The sequence below is a fragment of the Oryctolagus cuniculus genome, chromosome 7 (genome assembly GCF_964237555.1).
Source record: "Oryctolagus cuniculus chromosome 7, mOryCun1.1, whole genome shotgun sequence".
Classification (NCBI taxonomy): Eukaryota; Metazoa; Chordata; class Mammalia; order Lagomorpha; family Leporidae; genus Oryctolagus; species Oryctolagus cuniculus.
In genome coordinates, this window is record NC_091438.1 from 151,801,937 (window position 1) to 151,823,285 (window position 21,349).

At 61.8% G+C, this 21,349-nt stretch overlaps 1 protein-coding gene across 2 annotated transcripts in view; it reads right to left on the reverse strand.

Moving 5' to 3' along the window:
- Positions 1-3,089: 3,089 nt before the first annotated feature.
- Positions 3,090-21,349, reverse strand: part of PAX7 (paired box 7) — a 93,218-nt gene continuing 74,958 nt past the window's right edge. For both annotated transcript variants that reach the window (XM_051858050.2, XM_051858048.2), the window contains exons 8-9: positions 9,925-10,171; positions 3,090-3,349 (exon numbers count right to left, since the gene is read on the reverse strand). In XM_051858050.2, the coding sequence (XP_051714010.1) occupies positions 3,234-3,349; positions 9,925-10,171 (363 nt within the window). In that variant the 3' untranslated portion in view covers positions 3,090-3,233. The remainder of the gene's footprint in view (positions 3,350-9,924; positions 10,172-21,349) is intronic.

The following is a 21,349-nucleotide window of genomic DNA, read 5'->3' on the forward strand; positions in this document are numbered from 1 at the left end:
GTGGCCATTCCCCAGGCAGGGCGGGGCTGCGTCCGAATCAACAGAAGAAGCATCAGATACGTGGGGGTCTGGAAGCGTCTCGAGATGGCGGCTGGTGGACCCCATTCGCTGCTTCCCATTTTGCAAGGGGAGGGAGGCGAGACCTGCGTGCCCCCAAAAGCACTCAGTTCAGAAGGACACATTGGGGGGGTTTGGTGGCAGCATTGACCTGAGAGGCCCCAGTGACAACCGTGGAGTTTCATGGAGCCCCAGGATCCACAGTCCAGGTCTCCCCAGCTGCCTGGATTTGGGCGGGGCGGCCACAGTCAGGAGCCCGACCTGAGCTCCACTCGGGCCTCGCTCGCTCTCGCCTCCTCCCCGCCCCTCTTCTTCTCTTGCTCGTTCCTCTGGCCAAGGCACAGCCACGGTCCGCCAGGTGTAGAAGAGCAAGTGCTCCCACGCCTCACCCCGAGGCTCTTCGTCACGGCAGGAGGAAGCGACACGCCGAATGGAGACACAAAGCGACAAGACCGGAGGGACCCGGCCGAGCCAGGAATGTATACTCTGAAACGCACGATACGCAGAGAGGTCCCTACAGGTGGTCCCTGGCACTAACACGACACACACCGCAGGCTTTCCTGTTGTAGCGTGTGTGTGTATATATATTTATATATGTATAAAAAAGTCCACTTCCTATAAACAAACAGCACGTCACCACATTTCCAACTAATGTACAATGAACTCGGCAGAGGCCCCGCCCCCCTCGCCCCCGCCGCAAGCAGGACCGACAGCTACGGGCGATCAGTTGAAGGGAACATCTCTTATCTGCTATGGACTCTATGTACAGGGGTGGCTGAGGCTGGCTTCTGGGGTGGCCAGGCCTTCTGTTTCCGACTGTGGCCCCCAGCCCCCACTGAGATGGAGGCCTGGAGCCACTCGTCCAGCGTCGTCGCTGGTGAAACTGCCGGCTCAAGGTGGAGCTTCATGGACAGAGCCGGTCACACACATCAATACGGAAGGTTTTAGGGACAACCTGTCCGGGTCAAGGGCATCCTGCTGAGGAGGGCGGGGCTCCTCAGTCCTACTGAGACCGTGGCCTGGGACGGGCTCAGAGGTGCCGGGTGAAGCCGTCTGGATACGCCCAGGCAGGTGTGGGGTCCATTTCTCCCTAGGGGATAGACACTCGGCGTTGGTCCTAGCGTTGGAATGCCACCTTCTGGGGGGAGTCAGGGGTCGGGCTGCATGGTCCTGATGTCACCTGAGATCCCTGCTCCTCAGACACGTCCTGAGAAGGCCTCCAGGGACAGATGCACCATTCCAGGAATGCGGATGAAGTGGTTGGTCGTCGGGAGGAGCTCACCACGCCTTTTCTCTCGTCCGGAGCTTGGAGAACCGGGGTTCCTGGAGCTGGAGCCCCAGCTGAAGCCTCGGCTGACCCTGACGGGCCACAGGCGTCTGGGTGTCCACTGCGACCACAGTCTGTCCGGCCCCCACTCACTTGACCAGGCTCTTCTCAGAGATCTGAGCTGCTGTGGCCACGCCCAGGACAGCCGAGGACGAGAAGCAGGTGAGCATTTGTCACAGCGGTGATGTCCACGCAGACAAGCGACTTCGGGTCCTGCCCGTCCAGCCTTCCTGGAGACCTCGGGAGACACTGAGGCAACAGCCCTCCCCTCTGGGGGGCGCTGTGCTGGGTGGGGACAAGAGACATGGACTGAGCATAGGGCTGGCTTCTCGCGCCCAGGTGGGGACAATCGGGTCCAATGTTTATGCATTCAGTGCCGTGTGCACATCACAGGTGCCGGGTGCACAAGGCGGGTGCCCTGCCCTCCAGCAGCACTTGACAAAGGTGAGCCAAGGGCAGAACAGACAACGATGCTGACAGGGAAGACGCACACGACGCTGGCAACTAGACAAAGGTGGCGAGAAGCCTCGTGGGAGGAGTGAACAGGGGCTTGGAGGGCCCCCGAAGGGCCCAGCTCTTCAAGAGAATGGAGCTTGAGTGGTGAAGGAGGGTGCTTCTCCCTCGTCTCTGGAACCTTTGGTATCTCCCTCTGCAGGGGGTGGTGCCTTGCAAAGCGGCCACACGGACCGGACCTCAGCTCAGCTGTGCTGCGTCACGGGCTGGGCGTGCGTCAACACTGAACCGTGCCACTCTGCGAAGACAGCCACATGCCCTGATGCGAGGGGACTGGGAGGTCTTATCTGTGGGTAAGTGGGGGGGGGGACCCCTGCTGGGTGCAGGAGCCCAGCTCCAAAGGTCTTTGCAGCCCCCAGGGAGCCCCTTCTGAGATCAGGCATGTGTGGGCGGGGCTGGGGGCTCTGCCGGAGGCTTTGGGCAGAATCTCAGCTCCATGGGCTGTGGATCTGAAGGCTGCGAGCTGCCACCTTAGCCAACCAAGGCTCGCACCCCCAAGCAGAGGGGTCCTGGGTATGCAGGGTCCATCCTGAGCCTCCTCTCACCCGGGCCCCCTTCCCCAAGGAAGCCGGCAGGTTCTGCAGGTCCAGGCCCCACGTGGAGTAGACAAGTTGGAGGTGGGGCTTCAGGCAGAGTCCTCGGCTTCCAGGTGTCTGCTTTGGGGCTAACCAGCCCTGCCCCCACCCCATGTGGCCCCGCTCCCTGACAGAGCCTCTTCCTGCCTGGGCTGTGTCTCCCCCTACCCAGCAGGGGTGTGTGGGGAAGGTCCTGAAGCCCTCCTGATCCCTGCGTGGAGGCCAGACTGTTGCCTCGCTTACTCCCCGGGAAGAGCCCAGGGCCGGGTACCCCCTCTGCTGGAGCCCCAGTGCGCAGAGGCGGCAAAGGCTGTGCTGCCGACACTGGGCCACTGACCCACCTGGGAGGGCCGGCCCCCAGCACCTGCAGCTGAGAGCGGCCCTGGGGCCTTATTCTCCACGTCCGCCAGGGCACCCCCTGCACCCCGGCCCGAGTCTCAGGCACCATCCTTCTCCTCTGGGAGCCTGTTCAGGGTGAGCCAGAGGTGGCCCGGAGCCCAGGACAGGCTGCACGGCGAGAGCACCATGGGCTGGCCACACCCTCTGGGGAGAGTGCAGGGCGGGGGCTGAGAGGGAGAAACCAAGGGGGTCACTCTGGGTCCGGAAGCGCAGGGGAACACACACGGGCTGTGCACCTCCAGGGGCCGGCGATGAGAAGGGACTGGGCTCCCCTTGTGGCCTCCTGAGACACCAGGGGCAGGAGCGGGCTGAAGCGGGGAGGGGGCTGGGCGGGGCTGGGCGGGGGGCAGGTTGCCCGGGCCCTAGTAGGCTTGGCCGGTCTCCACAGGCAGCAGTCCCAGCACGGCGGAGTGCTCCCCCAGCTTCATGCGGCGCTGTGTGGACAGACTCACGTTTTTGGCCAGGTAGTCAACAGCAGCTGGGGAGAGAGAGAGACACTTGTAGAGACTGGTGTTCTTTCTTTGTCCCTCCATCTTCCTCCTCCTTCCTCCTCTCTGTCCATCCACCCAGCCAACCATCCCTCTACTCATCCTTCCATCCCTATACCCACCTGCCCACCCATATATCCACCCACCCATCCATGCACTCACCCACCTATCCATCCATCCATCCACCTACCTATCCAGCCATCCACCCATCCATCCACCCACCTATCCATCCACCCACCTATCCATCCATCCACCTATCCAGCTATCCATCCACCCATCCATCCACCCGCCCACCTATCCATCCATCCACCCATCCATCCACCCATCCACCCACCCATCCACCCACCCACCTATCCATCCATCCATCCACCCGCCCACCGACCCATACGTCCTTCTGTCCATCCATCCGCCCTCCCATTCATCCATCCTTACACCTCTTCCTGAAGCTCTTTCTTCCACTCCTCTCCAATCATGCAGCAAACGTCCACCAAACACTTATTTGCTCAGGTCCCTCAAGAAGTTCAGGCGCCCACCCCTCTTCCAGAAAGCCCTGCTACGGAGGACATCCGGCAAGTCCCACTGAGTCCAGGCCGTCGGGAGGCCAGGTCCTCTGCCCTCTCTCGGCCATGAGCTCAGCTCCCCCCGGTTGAGACAACGCAAGACTCCCGCTCCAAAGCCAAGGCAGCCTCAGCAAGTGGCCTGAGGGCTCCACGCAGAAGCAAGAGCCAGGCTCGAGCTGAGACACCAACACGCAGGAGCCAGGTCTGGCCACCCAGAGGGGGCAGACGAGTGTGTGAGGGTGTGTGCACGTGCGTGTGTGAACAGCGGGCACAAGACGACCTATGGAGTAATGATGAGTGTGGCCGTGAACTTCACCTGAGGGCAATACCTGCTCTAGCACATCCGTGTCTGCGTTGTGCACCCTCGGGAGAGGGTGGGACAGTGGGGATGCCTGGGCGGGCGCTGGCACCACATCTAGGCGAGCGCCACCCGAGCCAGGGATGTGTGCCTGTTTGGTACAGCCATGCCATGCGCTTGAGTGCGTGTGTCTTTCTTTCCTAACTGTGGCTTCTGCGGTCAGACAGAGTTGCTGCCTCCGAAGCCAGGGTCCGGTACTGTGGCCAATCCAACGCCCCAGGGCCTCGAGGACCAGGAGTGAGACAAAGGCAAAGACAACACCGTGCTAAGCCCACCACTCGCTCTACCGCCAGCCCAAGAGGGACCACACTCTAGATGCTTGCCCTAAGTGGGAGGCTCCCGCCGAGGGCAGGTGGGTGGAGCCATCAGGTGATAAACACCGAGGGTGGGGCTGAGAAAGGCAAGTGGGCAATGCTGGTCACCGAGCCACAAAAGGCATTACTGCCTCGCGGTCTGAATGACCTACGATCAAACCCGGGCCTGCCGCCTGTGGTTTGCAGTCTGGAGCACACCACCAGCCAAGCCTCAGTGTGCTAGTCTGTAAAGTGGGGATGGTCCCAGCAGGAGGCTGCAGAGCTGTGGTCAAGGGTCCACAAGAACCTGCCTGTGAAGGTCAGTGGCAGGTGCCTGGCACACCGGCGATGAGTTCAAGCCCCATGGGCTCAAACGCAGGGGGACCCCAGAGCTGGCACTGGGTAGACCAGTGGGACCCCTGATGAGGACAGGCAGGACAGGGTGGCAAATGGGAGGCTGGCAGTCCCAGCTCCTCCTGGCTTGCGTGGCCTCGGGCAAGCCCCTTTGCCTCATTAGGTCTGTTTCCTGGGGAGCCAGTTCCGGCTTCCTCCAAGGCCGCTGCTAACACCCTCATGAGAAAATGTTCTTCAAGGTGGTAACCTGAGAGGCTTAGAGGCACAACCACCTGGATTTCAAAAGCATGTGCAAATGCCCTGGGGTCTCTCTGAGGGAGGAGGGGGGTGTCTGGAGCTTGCCAAGCCCCCAGGTGGGTGACGAGAGCAAAGTTACAGCCCACATATGGCTGAGCTGAGCCCCAGGGGCTGCCGTCCTCTGATTTGCGGGGTCTCCAAGCTCCAGACGGCACAGCAGTGAGGGTTCTGGCCAGTCTTGCCTGGGGCCTGTCCCTAATTCCGGGAGGGGGTGAGGCACTTCCATCTCTGGTCTGGGGGAGACCTTGGGTCCCTGGCCACATCTCCTCTGCCACCTCAAGCCAGGCTCACCTGGGCACCAGGGTCCACCCCGCCCTGCTCTTGGTGGGGTAGCGGCCTCTGGCAGGGGAGGCCCTGGTATCCCCAGAGTTCGCTGGTGCCAGGCCTTGTTCTAAGCTCTTAGGGCACACCACAGCTCTATGAGGCACCAAGTGCTGACGTCCCCATTGTAGAGAGGTCAGAACTGAGGCCGTGAGCAGCTGCCCAACCCGCAAGACCACAAGGCTCGTGACCTGCGGAGCCAGGATGCCATCGGACGCCAGCTACTGCTCCCCCTGCACAGAGCAGCGCTGCGTGTGAGCTTTGGGTCTGACTGCTCCCATTGTATGGATGTGGAAACTGAGGGCCAAAAGATCACGGGAACAGCGTATCAGCAGGAGGAGCCGGGCTGGATCCTGCTCGCGCCTCTGGCTACTCTGTGTGTCCCCTCTTTTGCCTCTCTCAGTCAGCCCGCGGACCAGCACACAGTAGGCGCTTACCCCGGCCCCATCCAGGTGCCCAAGGAAATGCTGGGAAGCCCAACGTCACCGGTGCCCCTGCCAATGTCAAGGGCGCCGTGCGGAGCCCAGGGACTGGTGGGGGCAAGGCTGTGCTGACTCTCAGCATGGCCACTGTCAGGGGCCCTCCCTGTGCCTCTGTCTCTCCGTGTCTTCACTCCTCTGCTTCACACCCGCGCCCGAGCTCTACACATCTCAAATTAGATTAACCGGGAGGTGGCAGGAGATGCGGTGGTGATGCCAACCAGTAAACAAATCTCAGCCGTCAACGCCTCGCCAGCCCGCGGCCCCAGAGGACCCTTCTAGACACAAATTCTTATTAGACTTGTCAGATCTATTAAAATTCTTTTCACACTTCTGCGTCCTATCAGCCCCATCATTAGCACAGCCCCGGCCTCTGGGAACACCGGGGCCATATTAATCTGCCGGGTGCCCCTGGCCCTGGCCCCCTGCCCCCACCCACTGCAGGGACAGGGAGTGACAGACAGATGGACGGACAATGGCCGGGGTGGGAAGGAAGGTGTGAAGGTGCCCCCTGGCAGCAGCAGAGGCGCGGGGAGAGGGGAGGCCTCCGTGGCTTGCGTCTGGCCCACGTGCCTGTGCCATCCGGGCACACCTGGAAGGGGGCCCGCGTGGGCGGGGCTGCAGGTGCGGCTCTGCGCTCACTGAGTTCAAGGATTCTCGCTGCCGGGTGCCGTCAGGCAAACAACCGCTCTCGGGCTCTACTTCCTCATCTGTGCAATGGGCACAGCCACGTACACGGAGAGGCCGAGACGGCGGAATGCCAGACCCGGAGCAGGTGCCGGTAAGCGGTTCCTTCACCCACAGTGTATGTGTGTAGGACTTAGGTGGCTGTGCGTACACTCTCGCGGGCCAGGGCTCCCATCCGATCCACCTCTGTGTGCGTCGGTCCGGCTGCAGGTGCACCTACGAGCACCAATCCATGCGTGGGCGGGTGCCGCCGTCTGGCCTGAGTGTCTCTCACTCTGCTCTGTGACTTGGAGTCAGGGGGCACGGAGCCCACCGGCCCTGGCTGCGGACTCCGGGAAAGCTGCCCGGCTCCCCTTAACCTGTCGTCTTTGCACCTGCGCTACGCTTATCTGGGAACAGTAACTTTGAAGTCATGTCAATGGCCGGCACTGCGGCTCACTAGGCTAATCCTCCACCTTGCGGCGCCGGCACCCCGGGTTCTAGTCCCGGTTGGGGCGCCAGATTCTGTCCCAGTTGCCCCTCTTCCAGGCCAGCCCTCTGCTGTGGCCAGGGAGTGCAGTGGAGGATGGCCCAGGTCCTTGGGCCCTGCACCCCATGGGAGACCAGGAGAAGCACCTGGCTCCTGGCTTCAGATTGGTGCAGCGCACCTGCCACAACACACTGGCCGTAGTGGCCACTTGAGGGGGGGGTGAACTAACGGAAAAAGAAAGAGCTTTCTCTCTGTCTCTCTCTCTCTCACTGTCTAACTCTGCCTGTCAAATAAATAAATAAGAAAGTCATGTCAATGAGAAACACGCTAAACTGGTGCCCAGGACAGAAGTGAGCAGGTGAGCGGCCAGGCTGGGCGTGCCCCAGGCAGTGTGGACGCACAGCTCCTGCACACATGCTGAGGGAGCCCGGGCCCGCGGCCGTGGGACACACCTGTCCTCCAATGACAGAGGTCAGGGAGATGGCACAATGGAAACTGGAGGTGGTGGAGTCTGGTCCCCGAATGCCATTTCACAGATGGGAAGACTGAGGCCCAGAGAGGCAAGTGTGTGCCTCACCCAAACAAGCAGGTGGCAGAAGAGCAGGCTGCCCTCCGGGCCCGGCCAGCCCCAGCCCACAGCCCAGTCCCTTTGGGTAGGCCTGGAGAAAGCGGCCCAAGGGCAGCTCTAGCTCTCCCTGGAGGAGCTGGGGGGCGAGGGGAGGGAAAAGTTGAGGCAGGAGGAGCTCCTGGCCTCCCCACGCCCCACTCCTCCAGCAGTGGGAACAAACGCGCCTTTCTCGCCTCCTGGGCCCCTTCCCTTTTTTGATCCCCCTCCCCCAGCGCCCCATGCCGGCTGCGGGGTTAATTTTATTTCCGAATCGGGCAGGCGCCTCTGGAGCAGGGCACGGGCTCCGGGTGTGACTAACGCCCGCCCCAGGCCGGCTGCCGCTCTGATGAAGAGCATGTGTGTCCCGCGCCACGCTCGGGCGCATGGGCGGGGTCAGGGGGGTCGCCGGGGCCCTTGGACACTCGCCCATGCACACGTGTGCACCCTCTCAGACACGCATGCGGTCCCACAGCCCTGTGGGGCACACAGGCATGGCACACTCACACCCCCTGCTGCTGGTGCTGCACTCCTACTGACCCACAGCCCACAGGGCACCTGACCTTGCACACACAGCCCCAGACACACACCATGTGCCTGCCTGCACACACACGCACATGTATGTACTCACGCACACACAAGCACGTGTACACACATCCATATGCACATGCCGGAATGCACTGTAACCATACGTGTGCACACACATTCACATACAACCACACATGTGCATCCTATGTGTGCTGTGTGCTATTGTGTGTGTGTACAGGAATGGCCCTGTGCACATTCCTACACACGGCTGTCATACTCACACACACACACCTATATGCCAAGACGCACGCACACACACACACATGCTAAAATACTCAGACACACCCCACACACAGGATGCGTGCACGGCCACACACGAGTCATCACACATCCGGGACAGCCACCTCCACGCACATGTGCAAGCGTGCACACACGCACGGAGGGTCCACGCACACAGCTGGGAGGCGGAGGCCCGCACAGCTGGCTCTCATTTAGCCATGGAGGCCAAGGTCATGTGAGGAAGAGCTGGGGGGCGGTACAGGAAGCAGAGGGCAGAGAGGCCAGGCCAGGGCCGGGGCGAGGGCAGAGGGTCCCTCGGGCTCAGAGGCCCCGCCCTCTCCCCCCGTGGGCCCTTCTGATTAGTTTGACACCAGCAGGTGAGGCCTCTGTAGGGAGGTGGGGCAGGAGGGGAGCCTGGCGACACCCTGCTCCCTGCCCCCGGCCCAGGGCCTGCCTTGCCACTGGCCCCGTACGGAGGCCTCCTCCAGCCGTCGGTCTGGGGGTCTGCGGGTCCTAGCTCCAGGCACGTGGTGCCAAGGGGACAGTGGCCACTGCACACACAGTCCAGGGAGATGGAGGTGAGGGAAAGAGCTCCAGGCTTGGCTCCCAGCCACACCTGGGGCGGGAAGGGTGAGCAGCCCCTCGGCCCCTCGGCGACTGAGCACAACTGGGAAAGCAAACTCCAAGTGTTTGTTTTACATTGATCTAATTTGAATTTTAAAGCTGGCCTTCAATTTAGCTATTTCGTGGTTGGGAAACTTGGAATTCTATTTGGAGCAACTTGGGTGTGCAAATCTACTTTCCTGATTGTTAAGTTTATACAGTTTGAGTATTTCCAGCGAAACTTGCGGTGTCTGGATTTAAAGGGGCTGTACCTGTAAAACACGTACTGCTTGTCACAGACACTAAGTCATTCACTCACTCATTCATTCATTCACCCATCCAGCACAAAAAAGAACATGAAGTCTCCCACTATTTTACATGGAAACAATCCTCTTTTGGATATATGGGATTAAATAAAATACGTTAGCAAAAGCGATGCCACTTGTTTCTTTATACAGTTTAAAATGTGGCGACTGAAACTCATGCAATGACATCTGTGGCCACAGAAACCCAGGTGGAGGGGCTGGGGCCTGGTCACAAGGTCAAGGAGACAACCTTGACTGATGCCCGGCTTAGCGTCCCCTTGGGCCAACCCTGTCTCCTTTCTGGACTTGAACTCAACCATCTGTGACATGCGTGCCCACACCCCAACACCATCTTGCCCTCTCTAGAAACACATGGAGGCCCCACAAGCGGCAGTGGGAGGAGGGGAGGGGAGGGGAGGGGCACTCACTCTGGCCGTACTGGCCGTACTGGTAGCCAGCCACGGGGTCCACGCTGTAGCCGGTGGTGCTGTAGGTGGGCGGGCAGTAGGACTGGGAGGTGGGTAGGCTGTCTCCCGGCTTGATGGAGTCCGCCCGCTGGCTGCAGCTGGCCGAGATGGAGGTGGCCGAGTCCAGGCCGCCGTGCAGCGGGGACAGGGAGAAGTCGGCCTGCGGCTGCGGGGCCACCGCGCCGGGGTTGCTCAGGATGCTCATCACCTGCGGGGGACAGACGGTCAGTGTCGCCGGCAGGACGGCCCTGGGGGAGGGGCGCGGCCTGTGCCGGTTCCTCCCTGCAGGTCCCTGCAGCGTGCCGTGGGGCTGCGGTTTATCTGCCTTGCGCGTCCCATGCCTGAGGAGGTTCCCAGTCTGCAGCATTTCTCCTGCGAAGTCCTGACCCCAGGGCACAGGGCCTGATCACCCCATGCTCCCCAGGGACTGGCTCTGAGACGCACCCTGAACTAGTGAATGAGTCTACGCACGCGTGAGCTACCCACATAGGGGCGCCTCTCCCATCCGCCCGGGGGGCTCTGCTAAATCAGAACCGTGCCTCCTCCATCAGACTGGGGCGCCCCCACCTTCCAACACAAACACGCGAGTACGCTTCTGGATCTGCCCAGCTTCATGCCCCTTCCTGTGCCAGCCTGGCTCTGCTCTCAGCGTCTCTGGACTTGGCGCCTCCTGCCCCACAGCACCAAGTCAGAGCCAAAGCTTTCCAACCGCCTCCTGTGGCGCTGCCAGCCCCCGACGCCCGTGCCCACCCCCGCCCCGCCTGGCCCGGCTCAGCAAACAGGCCCTCCCCATCAGGACCAGCGGGCAGCCTGCCAGGAAGAAGCCCATCTCCAGAAACTCAGCTCAAAAACCAGGTGCTTGGGTCGCTGGGCCTTCACTTACTCATTCAACAAACATGCATGGGTGGTGACTGTGTCCCCAGATGCCAAAGAGCAAGCCACGGTCCCTGCCCTTGGCCGGAGGGGGGTGGGGAGGGCTGGCAGGAAGGGAGGGGGGGAGCCCGGACCTGGTCGGGGAGGACCTAGCAAAGGCCCAGAGCGATGCAGGCCACGAAGAGGCCGCTCACGGGGGCACTCGCCCATCCTGTGGGTCCAGAAACGCATCCGCGGGAGGGGCCATGTGGGCAGCAGGAGTCCCTGGAGACTGGGAGGGCTCGGGGCCTGGGAGTCCAGGGGAGGCGGGCGAGGGCAGGGGCGAGGGGCAAGTCTTTGCGGGGCCCTGGTGACCTCCTGGTGATGCCATTCGTTCCACGAGGCAGTGCAGGGGGGAGGCCCCGCTGGTCACCTGCCCAGCCTGAGCTCCAGACGCACAGGGCAGTCCCCACCAGGCACGCGCTCTGCTGCCTGCCTTCCCCAGGGCCGCCAGGAGACAGCCAGCCTCGGCCGTGGAGACACGACCTTTCCGCTGCCCCCACCCCTGGCACAGGCACCAAGGCCTGGCCACAGACACGGACTCCCCAGGGACAAACCCCCGGTTCCTGCGGGACCAAGGGCGGGGTGGGAAGAGCAAGGTCCCTTAACTAGCACGCAGGGGGAGAGGGGATGCCGGTGGCTGGGACTGAGTCGAGCTCAGCTTGGAATCGCTCAGGAAGTGCCTCCCCTCCTCCCTCCCTCCCCCTCCTCTTAGCTCCCTCCTGTGCCTCTCCCAATCCAGAGGCCCAGGGAGCCGCAGGGGCAGAGCTACAACGCCCATTTCTCTTGTGTAAACACTGAGGCCCGCAAAGGGCCCTTGGCTTCCCCAGATCTCGCGGCAGGCCTGCAAGGGAGCAGCAGCTCAGGCCCCGTTCACCTGCCTGGTCAGAGCTGCCTCTCCAGGAAGGCCCTCCCTCCAGGGACCAGCAGCCAACATCTTCCCGGGCGGCAGGTGGGATGGGGTCCCTCACCGGGGGGCCTGGTCCCTCTGGAAGGCCGGGGCAGAGCCCCCCACTGACTTCCGCCTCTGGGTGTCACTCTGGGGCCCTGAAGTCCCCTCCTTTATCCTTTGCCTCCCAGAGGCGTCTCCACTTAGCGGGTGGGATTTAGGCGGATGAAGCGGCATCGCAGTCCCATGCAGCCGGCACAGGTGCACAGGTAGCTGTCTTGAGTTTTCCAGAAGGAGAGAGAAGCCCAGCAGGGAGGCAGGAGCGGCGGGCACCGTGTGCGTTACTCTGGCCATGCCCAGTATCGTGGGGAGCAGAGGCCAGCAGCGGGGAGCAGCTGCGACCAACTGCGACCATCTGGGTGGGAAGTCCTCGTGCTCGGCCCAGGAATTTGCTGCGGGGGACAATGGGGAGGGGGAGGAGGGCATCCCAGGGGGGCATCTCAGGAATCTGATTCCACCCTGAGGGTTAGGAGACAGGTTCCCAGGCTAGACCTCCCTTTCCACCTACAGTGAGAAGCCAGCACGCACGCCAAGCCCCACCCCACACAAGCATGGACGCTGCTCCCTGTTCGCAGGAGGCCCGGGCCCTAAGAGCAGACCTAGCAGCTCGGGGAGAACGTGCGGGTCCCAGCTTCCGGGGCTATGGCAGGTGCAGGACCCCCAGCCCTGCTTCCGGCCGTCCCTGCTGCACGCCATCCAGATGCGACGAAGGTGGCGGGGGTGGGGGGTGGGGAGAGGACACAGGTGCCTTGGACAGGCTGAGCGCTCGTCCTGTGAGACGACAATATGCACAGAACTGCGGCAAACCTGACCTCATCTCTCGGGAATTCTCCACGGCCCCTTGGAACCTTCCAGCAAAGGCTTCCTGTGATCCGACCTCGGCCCCCTACCCCGGCTCCCCCCACCCCACCTACCCCACACTCTATATCCCAGCTACACAAAACACCATGCGCTTCCTGCACTCGCTCACGTATTCATTCAACAAACAAATCTCACCGGGGGGTACTTGTGCTGGGCCAGGGGCAGGGCGGGACCGTGAGGACAGCACAGAGCTGGCTTTCAGCCAGGCCTGCAGCCTCGGGGCCTGCACTGTGTCTGTTGTGTGCAATGGGCTCCGAGCAGCTCTGCCGAATGCGTGCGCGTTCACCGCATCGGTGTTTTGGAGCACGTGTTATGCACCAGTGCCCTGGTTCCGGGAGCTCTCAGGCTAATGCAGGAGCTGAGAGCAACCAGATAAGTGACAATTTCCGATCCTGATAAATGCTTCGGAGGAAAAACAAGGGGATATGGATTGGGGGGGAGAGTTGGGCAAGGCTTCCCCAGGGAGGTGATGGTCAACAGGGCCAGAAAGAACCAGTCATGGCAAGATACAGCAGACGAGCTTTCCAGGCAGGCAGGTGAATCAGCAAGTGCAAAGGCCCTGGGGTGGGAACACCCTGCAGGCTTAAGAAATAGCAGGAAGGTCAAGGTTGAGAGCAGAAGCCCGGACGCCGCAGGCCTCCTGCAGTCCTTTGTTCACAGGGGCTAGCGAGGCGCCCAGGGGCTCCAGAGGCCTTGGACCCTGGCCGTCACCAGCAGCTCAGAAACAGCTCGGCCCAGGAGCTTTTCCTGTAATGGGATTTGCTCAATGGGATTCGCCCTGGAACATCCAAGCAAATCCACATCTGTGGCTCTTCTGAGTCCCCGGAGGCCTGAGGACCAAGGACTTGCCTTGCATGGGACACACACACACGCACATGCACACACTCGCACACACAGATGCATGGACACACATGTGTTCACATGTACACGCACGCACACACATGTGCCTGCACACTCATGTGTGCACATATGGATACACGCGCTCACATGCACACACATGCACTCACATGTACACATGTGCACACGCACACATACACTCACGTGCACACACAAATACATGCATGCACACACTCGTGTGCACACACACACTTATGCACACATGCACACTCCCACGTGCACACACACCCCGTCTCCAGGCAGGGCAGCACCACGCAGCTGCCCTGGCCCCTCCTCAAGTCCTCAAACCGACGGGCTGATATCGCTCCTGTACTGCAGACGGGGAAACTGAGGCACCGGGCAGCGGCCAGGCTCACCTGAGATCAGGCCGCCGAGACGAAGCGGGGCCAGGCGCCCTCTCTCCCCACCACGGCCCCCCAGCACGCCCACAGCCCTGCAGGCCCACGGGGGGCCCACACCCGCAGCCCGGCTGGCCCGGGGAGTTGGCGGTCCCGCTCGGCACAGATGCAGGAAGCACTTGCCCACGGGGCGGGGCCCCGCCGAGGCCTGGGGCCTGCAAACTTTTGAACTTGAGGAAGTCCCGGCCTGCTGCGGTCATCCCCCCCCTCAAGAATGCTCAGGCCTCTCCCCGGGTGGGTCCCCGCGTTCCCGGTGACCTTGCTCTCACTAATGTATCACTTCTTGCTACGTTACCGTTACTAACTCAAAATCAATACCGACCTCCACATCTGTAAGGTTTTATCTGAAGGCAAATCTCAGGGCTGTCCATCAGGCTGACTGACAGCCATCCCTTCCTCTCCCCCCGCCCCTCCCCCACCCGGCCCCCAGCCTCTTCCTCTCCCTGTGCTCCAAATCAGTCCCAGCCTCAACCAGACTAAACCAACGAGGGGCCAGCCCCACCCTCCCTTCCGCCCGCCCGCTGGGGAGAGGCTGGCAGGTCTCGGGGGTGGGGCCCCCCTTCCACAGCCTCCGCTCGCCGCCGCGCTCCCCTACTTTAAAAGAAGGGGATGGGGAAAATGTAATTAATTCCCTCCGTTCCTGAGCTGGCCCTGAGGGCCTGGGACCGAGGAGGCTGAGCTGTGAGATCTGCACCCTCTGTGATAACCCAGCGCGGCTTTGGGGGCACTGCAGCAATTAGAAGGGGCGATCGCCAGCATGGGGGCTCCGTGGCAGGGGCCGGGTGGGTGGGGGCCGCAGCAGGGTGCGGACGGGAAAGGGGGGCGCAGGGGCTGGGCGCCAGGATCAGCTGCAGGTCAGACAGCACGCTGCCTGGTGTGGGGGAGGGACTCCGAGAGGACAGCAGAGGACACTCGGCCACGCCGTGCAGCCTGGGGGCCCACGCAAGCGTCCGTACTCTGCCACTGACCCACTGGGACCCTGGCCCATGTCTTGAAACTCTGTGCCTCGGTCTTCTCATCTGTGTGATGGGGACTATAATAACTGTAGGTACCTAACTGGGCTTCCTGCAGGGGTAAAATGAGCCCCTAGGACCCTACAACAGTGCTGGTGCAAAGTCTGCTCCCGGTAAACGCGAGGTCCCCTTTCCCCTCCTTCAAGGTCTCTTCTACCTGGATGAGGAGGGAGGTGGGGGAGAGAAGGGGCCCGGCGCCCTGGCCTGACTAGAAAATGATCGCTGAGGAGCAGGATCGGGGGTCGCCCCAGGTCGGGGGTCATCCCTCTTTTCCGTTTTTCCCCAGGGCAGTGGGCACCCCGGGCACACAAGCCCCAGCACGCCCGGCCTGCAGGTGCGCATCTCCCGAGCGGAGGGAGCCGCCAAGGACATGGTGCCGCTGGGGGTCCATGACGTTCCCTGTGCAAAGGCAGACGCACCCAGCTCCGCGCCGCACACGGCGCCGAGCAGCACGCACCCAGCACCACGGGACACGCACGCCGGGTGGCTTTGCACCAAAACCCCCACCAAGGGTCACGATCGGCCTTCAAGTGCACACTCCCTTTTCTTAAAACTCACCACACACACACACACACACATATGTACCTGCACACACACCCAAGACCGGGGAGGCGACTTGTAGGACAGCCACAGACACAGGGGGAGTGACAGCAAACAGTGCCATGTGGCCCTGCCTCAGTCCCCAGCTGGTGTCTAACAGGGCCCACCCACCCGGCACGCAGGTCCAGCTGGGGCCCTGGTTCCCTATCTCTCTTGTTCATCCCCTTGGCTTCCACAAGAGTTGGGGTGCGGCGTGACCTCCGGGGGGAGCCTCTTTCCATCACTGGGGGTGGGGGCAGCTTGCCGAGCTGGGAATGCTTGTCTGGACGGGGTGGGGAACTGTCCCCAGCCTGGGGAGTCGGCCAACACCGCCCAGCTCATAGCTGGCTCTGGCTTCTAAGCGCCCGGAGCCCGTGGGGCCAGGGGGCCGGGGCCGCTCCACGGCCTGCACAGTGACATGGTCAAGTCCCCCAGGTAACTAACTGCAGACAAGTCTGACAACCACGGCTTTCAAGTCATCATGGTTGCTATATACACACAGTGGGTGCACACATGCACACCCCAAAGGGCCAAGACCAGCGCACACAAGACGGCCGCACAGACACGGCCACTCACACGGCACGGTGGGAACACTCAGTGAACCGCACATCGGCCACGCTGCAGTGGTCATCCCACTCATGGACGCATGTATGTTCACGGACACCGCAGCCTCACAATGCCACAGCTCACCTGCCTGCCCAGATCCAGCCCGTGCAGCCCCCAACACCCCCCCCGCCCCCCCCCCCCGCCTTGCCGGTCCTCCTGCCGGCCCCAGCTCCACGCTGGGATTACCGCAAGCGGAGAAATCGCCCAGCCAGCCAGCGGCCACCACCGCGCCCCGGCTCTGCCTCTCAATTCTGCACTAAGAGGATCTGGGCCCCTCCCCTCTGCCTGCCCCCTGTGGACAGCAGTAATGGGCTTCGGGTGCTGACTTGGAGCTTCCAAACAAGATTTCCTGCAGGGCTCCAGCCCCCCCCCCCACCGCTGCCGCCTTCCAGCTCTGCTCGCAGCCTCACACCCCATCCCTGCACTGCCCACCGCCCCCACCAGCCAGCCCGGCCACCACATGCCGCCCTCCCCTCTCCTCCGTCAGCCCACCCGGCTGCTGCGGCTCCCTGCACAAACTCAGCACCCCCTGGAAGCCGTTACCCCACTGCTCAGATGGGGAAACTGAGGCCTATCTACAATCACCTAAGGGATGAGCGGCAGGACTGGGGCAAGAACTCCGGACCCTGACTTCCAGCCCAGGGCTCCCCTCGTACCCAGCTGTGGCCTTCATTTACCATAGACGGCTCAAAAACTGTGTGTGCGCAGTTTTCACGTGTGAGCACATGGAGTGTGCATGCGTGTGCACATGGCACTACCGTGTGTATTTGTGTGTGCTGTGTGTATTGAGTACCTCCCGCGTGCATGTGTGAGCACTGCCTATGTGTGTGCTGTAAGGGTGCATCTGTGTGTGTGCTTGTGAGTCTGTGTGTGCATGAGGATTGCGTGGGGGGTGAGCGCTGCACACGCATGAGGCACATGTCCTGTTTGTCCTTCCAGCCGAAACTCTCACCGAGAGCACGGGTGGGCTCAGGCCCTCGGCAGCTCGAAGGGGCCCGGGGAAAGCCAGGTCACCGACCACCATGTCTGATTAGCACGGGGCTCCCCAGAGCCGACTGGGGAAGACTCCTGGGCAGGCGCTGTGCCAGTCTGCAGCAGAAGGGACTCGGCTCCCCTCGGTGAGAACCTCCGGGCGTGTGCAAAGACCCAGAAGGGCTGAGCGCAGAGACAGCCCATCCCTGGGCTGCAGCCCCGCCTCCAGCTGATGCAGGCTGACCCTAACCCGGTGCACTGCTCATGAGACGAAACTCACACCCACACATGTATTCACATACTCCTATGTGCACACACCCACACACGCATGCACACCCACAACGTGTTCCCTTGTGGACTGGGCCCGGGTGCTCGGGGCAGACTTGTCCTACTCTCAGTGTCTGGCACATAGTAGGTGCCCAACAAACATTTGCTGAGTGCGCAGACTGATGAATGAGTGAGAAAATGAATGAGCAAATTCATGAATGAATGAGTGAGCGAGCAAATGTACGGATGAATGAGTGAATTTATCTGCAGATCCCCAGCACAGGGCCTGGCCCACGGTTGGCTGAGTGAAAACAATGAGCTGAGGGGTCCTGTGGCATGCTCACAACCCCTCCCCAACCCAGTGGATTTCAAAAAGCCCCTTCCCCACCCTGGGGGTCCTCAGAGGCTTTTAGTTAAAGGTTGCCTGCAGGTGGTGGAGGAGAGGGTGGACAGAATGGCTTCTCACTCACTAAGAATCTCACACACACACACACACACACACACACACACACACTTCCAATGTTTGGTCTATAAGGCGGCAACCTCTGAGTATCTAGAAAAATCTAGAAACATCTGAGACTTTTGTGCCCCCCCCTCCACTCCCCAGGCGGATCCTGGGTTGGCCCCAGTCTGAAGACGCCCACCCGTGCCAGGATGGGTCCAGGGGCTCTGGGCCCCCGACAGTTGCTGGAGCTGGTGGGATGCAGGGGGATTCAGAACCCATCTCTGATGGCGCGATAAATGGCAGCCGGGGGATTAGAGCGACTGGAGCAGCGGCGGCGCTGGGGACGGAAGGGGCCGATCGCCGGCAAAGATATGACTATTTAAAGATAATGATTGCATAAATTTAATTAGCACACTTTCACGCGGCAAATGGCCGTTTTGTAATTAATGTATCTTGCCTTACTAAGCATGAAAGAGCCCGTCTCCCCCGCCCTCCCCCACTCCCCCTCCTCTGCAGCCCTAATGAAAGACAGAGAGCAAGTGACAAAAACAGTTTGTCAGCGGCTCCAGGTGTCAGGGGCCTAATTGACTGAGTGGAGGCGGGGGGGGGGGGGTCTCCTTGACTCTGGCCCCAGCCCAGGTTGGGAGAGAGGAGGACCAGGAGGCCTGGGCTCACAGCCCCCCCACCCCGGGCGTGGGTGGCGGGAGGGGGTCCCGGCTGGTAATTGTCGCAGATGAGGATGTAGATTGGCTGTGGCAGGGGCTGAGTGGTGGCAGGAAGGCCTCGTTAGTGCCTGGGCAGACAAGCTGGCACTTATCACAATGCGTTAGGGACTCCTGGCCATGATCGCCCAGGCCCTGCCGGCTCGCTCCAAGGAGCAAAGTCCATCCGCGCGTGGGCCTCAGCTTCTGCGTGTATGAACTGGCCCCTGGCTACTGAGATGTTCGCATGGAGAAGTCACAGGTTTCCGTTAGTAAGCACCTACTGTGTGCAGGCAGCACCACCAGCTGTCTAAAAGCCACTGGCTCAACGACCGACGTGTTCGGTCCCTGAAACGAGGATGCGCCGTGCTTCCGTGCCCGGTGCTGGCTGGGCGCTGGGAAGCTGGGGAAAGGCTCCTGTCCACACCTTCTGGCAAAATCAAGAAAGGGCCAGCATCAAACCGTCCCAGATTCAAGGAACGTGGGTATAGTGAAAAGTGCTCCACTCTACAGATCAAGAAACCAGGCTTTAGGATACAACACAGTTTGTCCCACCCGCACCATCAGCAAGTGGTGGGGTGGGGATCAGGACTCGGAAGGTGTGACTCAAACGCCGATTCTCTTGTCATTGACCGGAGGGACTCACTGCGGGGCCGGCTCAGCCTCCTTCCCGCCCCCATGGTACCATCCCGCACAGGGGGACCGAGAAGCCGAGTGGCTCCACTTGGCTGTCAAGTGCAACGCTGTCCCTCCAAGTTGAGGCCACCTGGCTTTCCTGCAAGGTGCCCAGGTGACAGAGTGGACAGGGTTTGAGCTGCATGTCCACCTCCCGCACCAGGGCCATCCTGGGACCACGCCTAGGCTGGCCCCGCATAGCCCTCCACAGTCGCCATCAGCTGCCTCCACTGCCCACTGCCGGGCTCAGCCACAGGAGCCCTCAGCCCCTTCTTCTCTGAGGCAGGCAGAGCAGGGAGGCCTGGAGCCAGCCTGGGCTGCAGGAGCAGGGCCCGGCCAGCCCTCTCCCGGACCAAATTCAATTTCGAACCTTAATGACTTTGCAGAGCAGCGCAGGAGCGCGCTGACGCCACTCCTTTGCCGGCTGGGTGGTTCCCGGCCGGGCCACCGAGTGCGCAGCGGCCTGAGCCGGGAGAGCCCTGGGCCCCATCGAGAGCGGCGGGGGCGCTGAGCGAGTGAAAAATGTCAGAGCAAATTGCTCTTGACAGCGTTAATATCTGCACCTCATAGCAATAATTACATGTAAATAAATAGCAAAATCACACTCAGCTGGAGGCAGCTCGGGGAAGACAGGCGCGGCTAAGGACCAGCTGGGGACCCGCATGGCTCTGCTCCATTCTTCTCTCTCCTTCTTGGAGTCTCCTCCCCTCTCCCCCTCAACCAGGGGAGGATCCACAAGACCCTGGCTGCTCAGTTCAAACAGAAGGGAAAAGAAACTACGTGGGTCCCCTGTCCTCGCAAATGGTGCCATCCAGGGTCCCCCCTACTGCAAATGGCACCATCCAGCTGGGGGGCAATAGCAACAGCTGGACTGAGCAGCCCCCCAGCCGCTCCCTTCCCTCTTTTTTTTTTTTTTTTTTTGACAGGCAGAGTGGACAGTGAGAGAGAGAGAGAGAGAGAAAGGTCTTCCTTTGCCGTTGGTTCACCCTCCAATGGCCGCCACGGCTGGCGCGCTGCAGCCAGCGCACCACGCTGATCCAAAGGCAGGAGCCAGGAGCCAGGTGCTTCTCCTGGTCTCCCCTGCGGGTGCAGGGCCCAAGCACTTGGGTCATCCTCCACTGCACTCCCTGGCCACAGCAGAGAGCTGGCCTGGAAGAGGGGCAACCGGGACAGAATCTGGTGCCCAGACCAGGACTAGAACCTGGTGTGCTGGCGCCACAAGGCGGAGGATTAGCCTAGTGAGCCACGGCGCCGGCCATGCTCCCTCCCCTCTTTCCCTGTGCCCCTTGCTCCATCTCGGGTCTCTGCAGGGCAACGCCTCAGAAACCCGCGCTACCTGGGCATCCCTGTGACTCCGCCCAGCCTTGCTCTCCAAAGAGCGACCCCCGATGCAGGTCTTCCCCCGCTCCCCCCTTCCCCCGCTTCCATCACTGCTCCACCTCCTCATCGCGCAGACCCTCGACACCCCTGTCATCCTGGCTTTCCCCCTTCATTCCTAGCAGCCAGCTGGCCGTCGTGGGCCATGCAGTCACAAACGAAACATGGCGCAACTTCCTGGAGAGAGTCACGTGACGCGACGCTCACTTGTCAGATCATGATTAGCCAACACAGAGGGCTCCAGGCGGCAAGGACCCCAAAATGCACTCACATCTCAAAGGTGATGCAGGCAGCCCTGCGCCTCTGGTCCCCAAGCTCAGCCACCACCAGGGTGCTTGGAAGCGCTGTGTGCACCAGCCTGGAGAGCATTGTGGGGAGGAAGCTGCTGGAGACGCTGTCTCCGACCAGTCACCTCTCGCGGCCCCACTCGGGGGCCTGGGGGCTCATCAATTCCACGAAATCCGCCAGTGGAAGCTGCTCCACGTCTGGACCCCCAGTACCTGGCAGCAGGACCCCGGGGGGAGTTTGAGGAAGGGAGAAAGGAAACGAAAAGGAAGCAAAAGGCAGGCAGGGAGGGAGGGAGGGAGGGAGCCAGGGGAGGAGGCGGCGGCTGCTGAGCCCAGGGAGGCGACACAAGGCAAAAGGAGCCCAGTGCTCCCTCCCCAGAGCCGGCTCAGGGTCTCAGCCCCTCCCCAGCTGGAGCCAGGGGCCCCTGGCGCCCCTGCCTGCGAGGT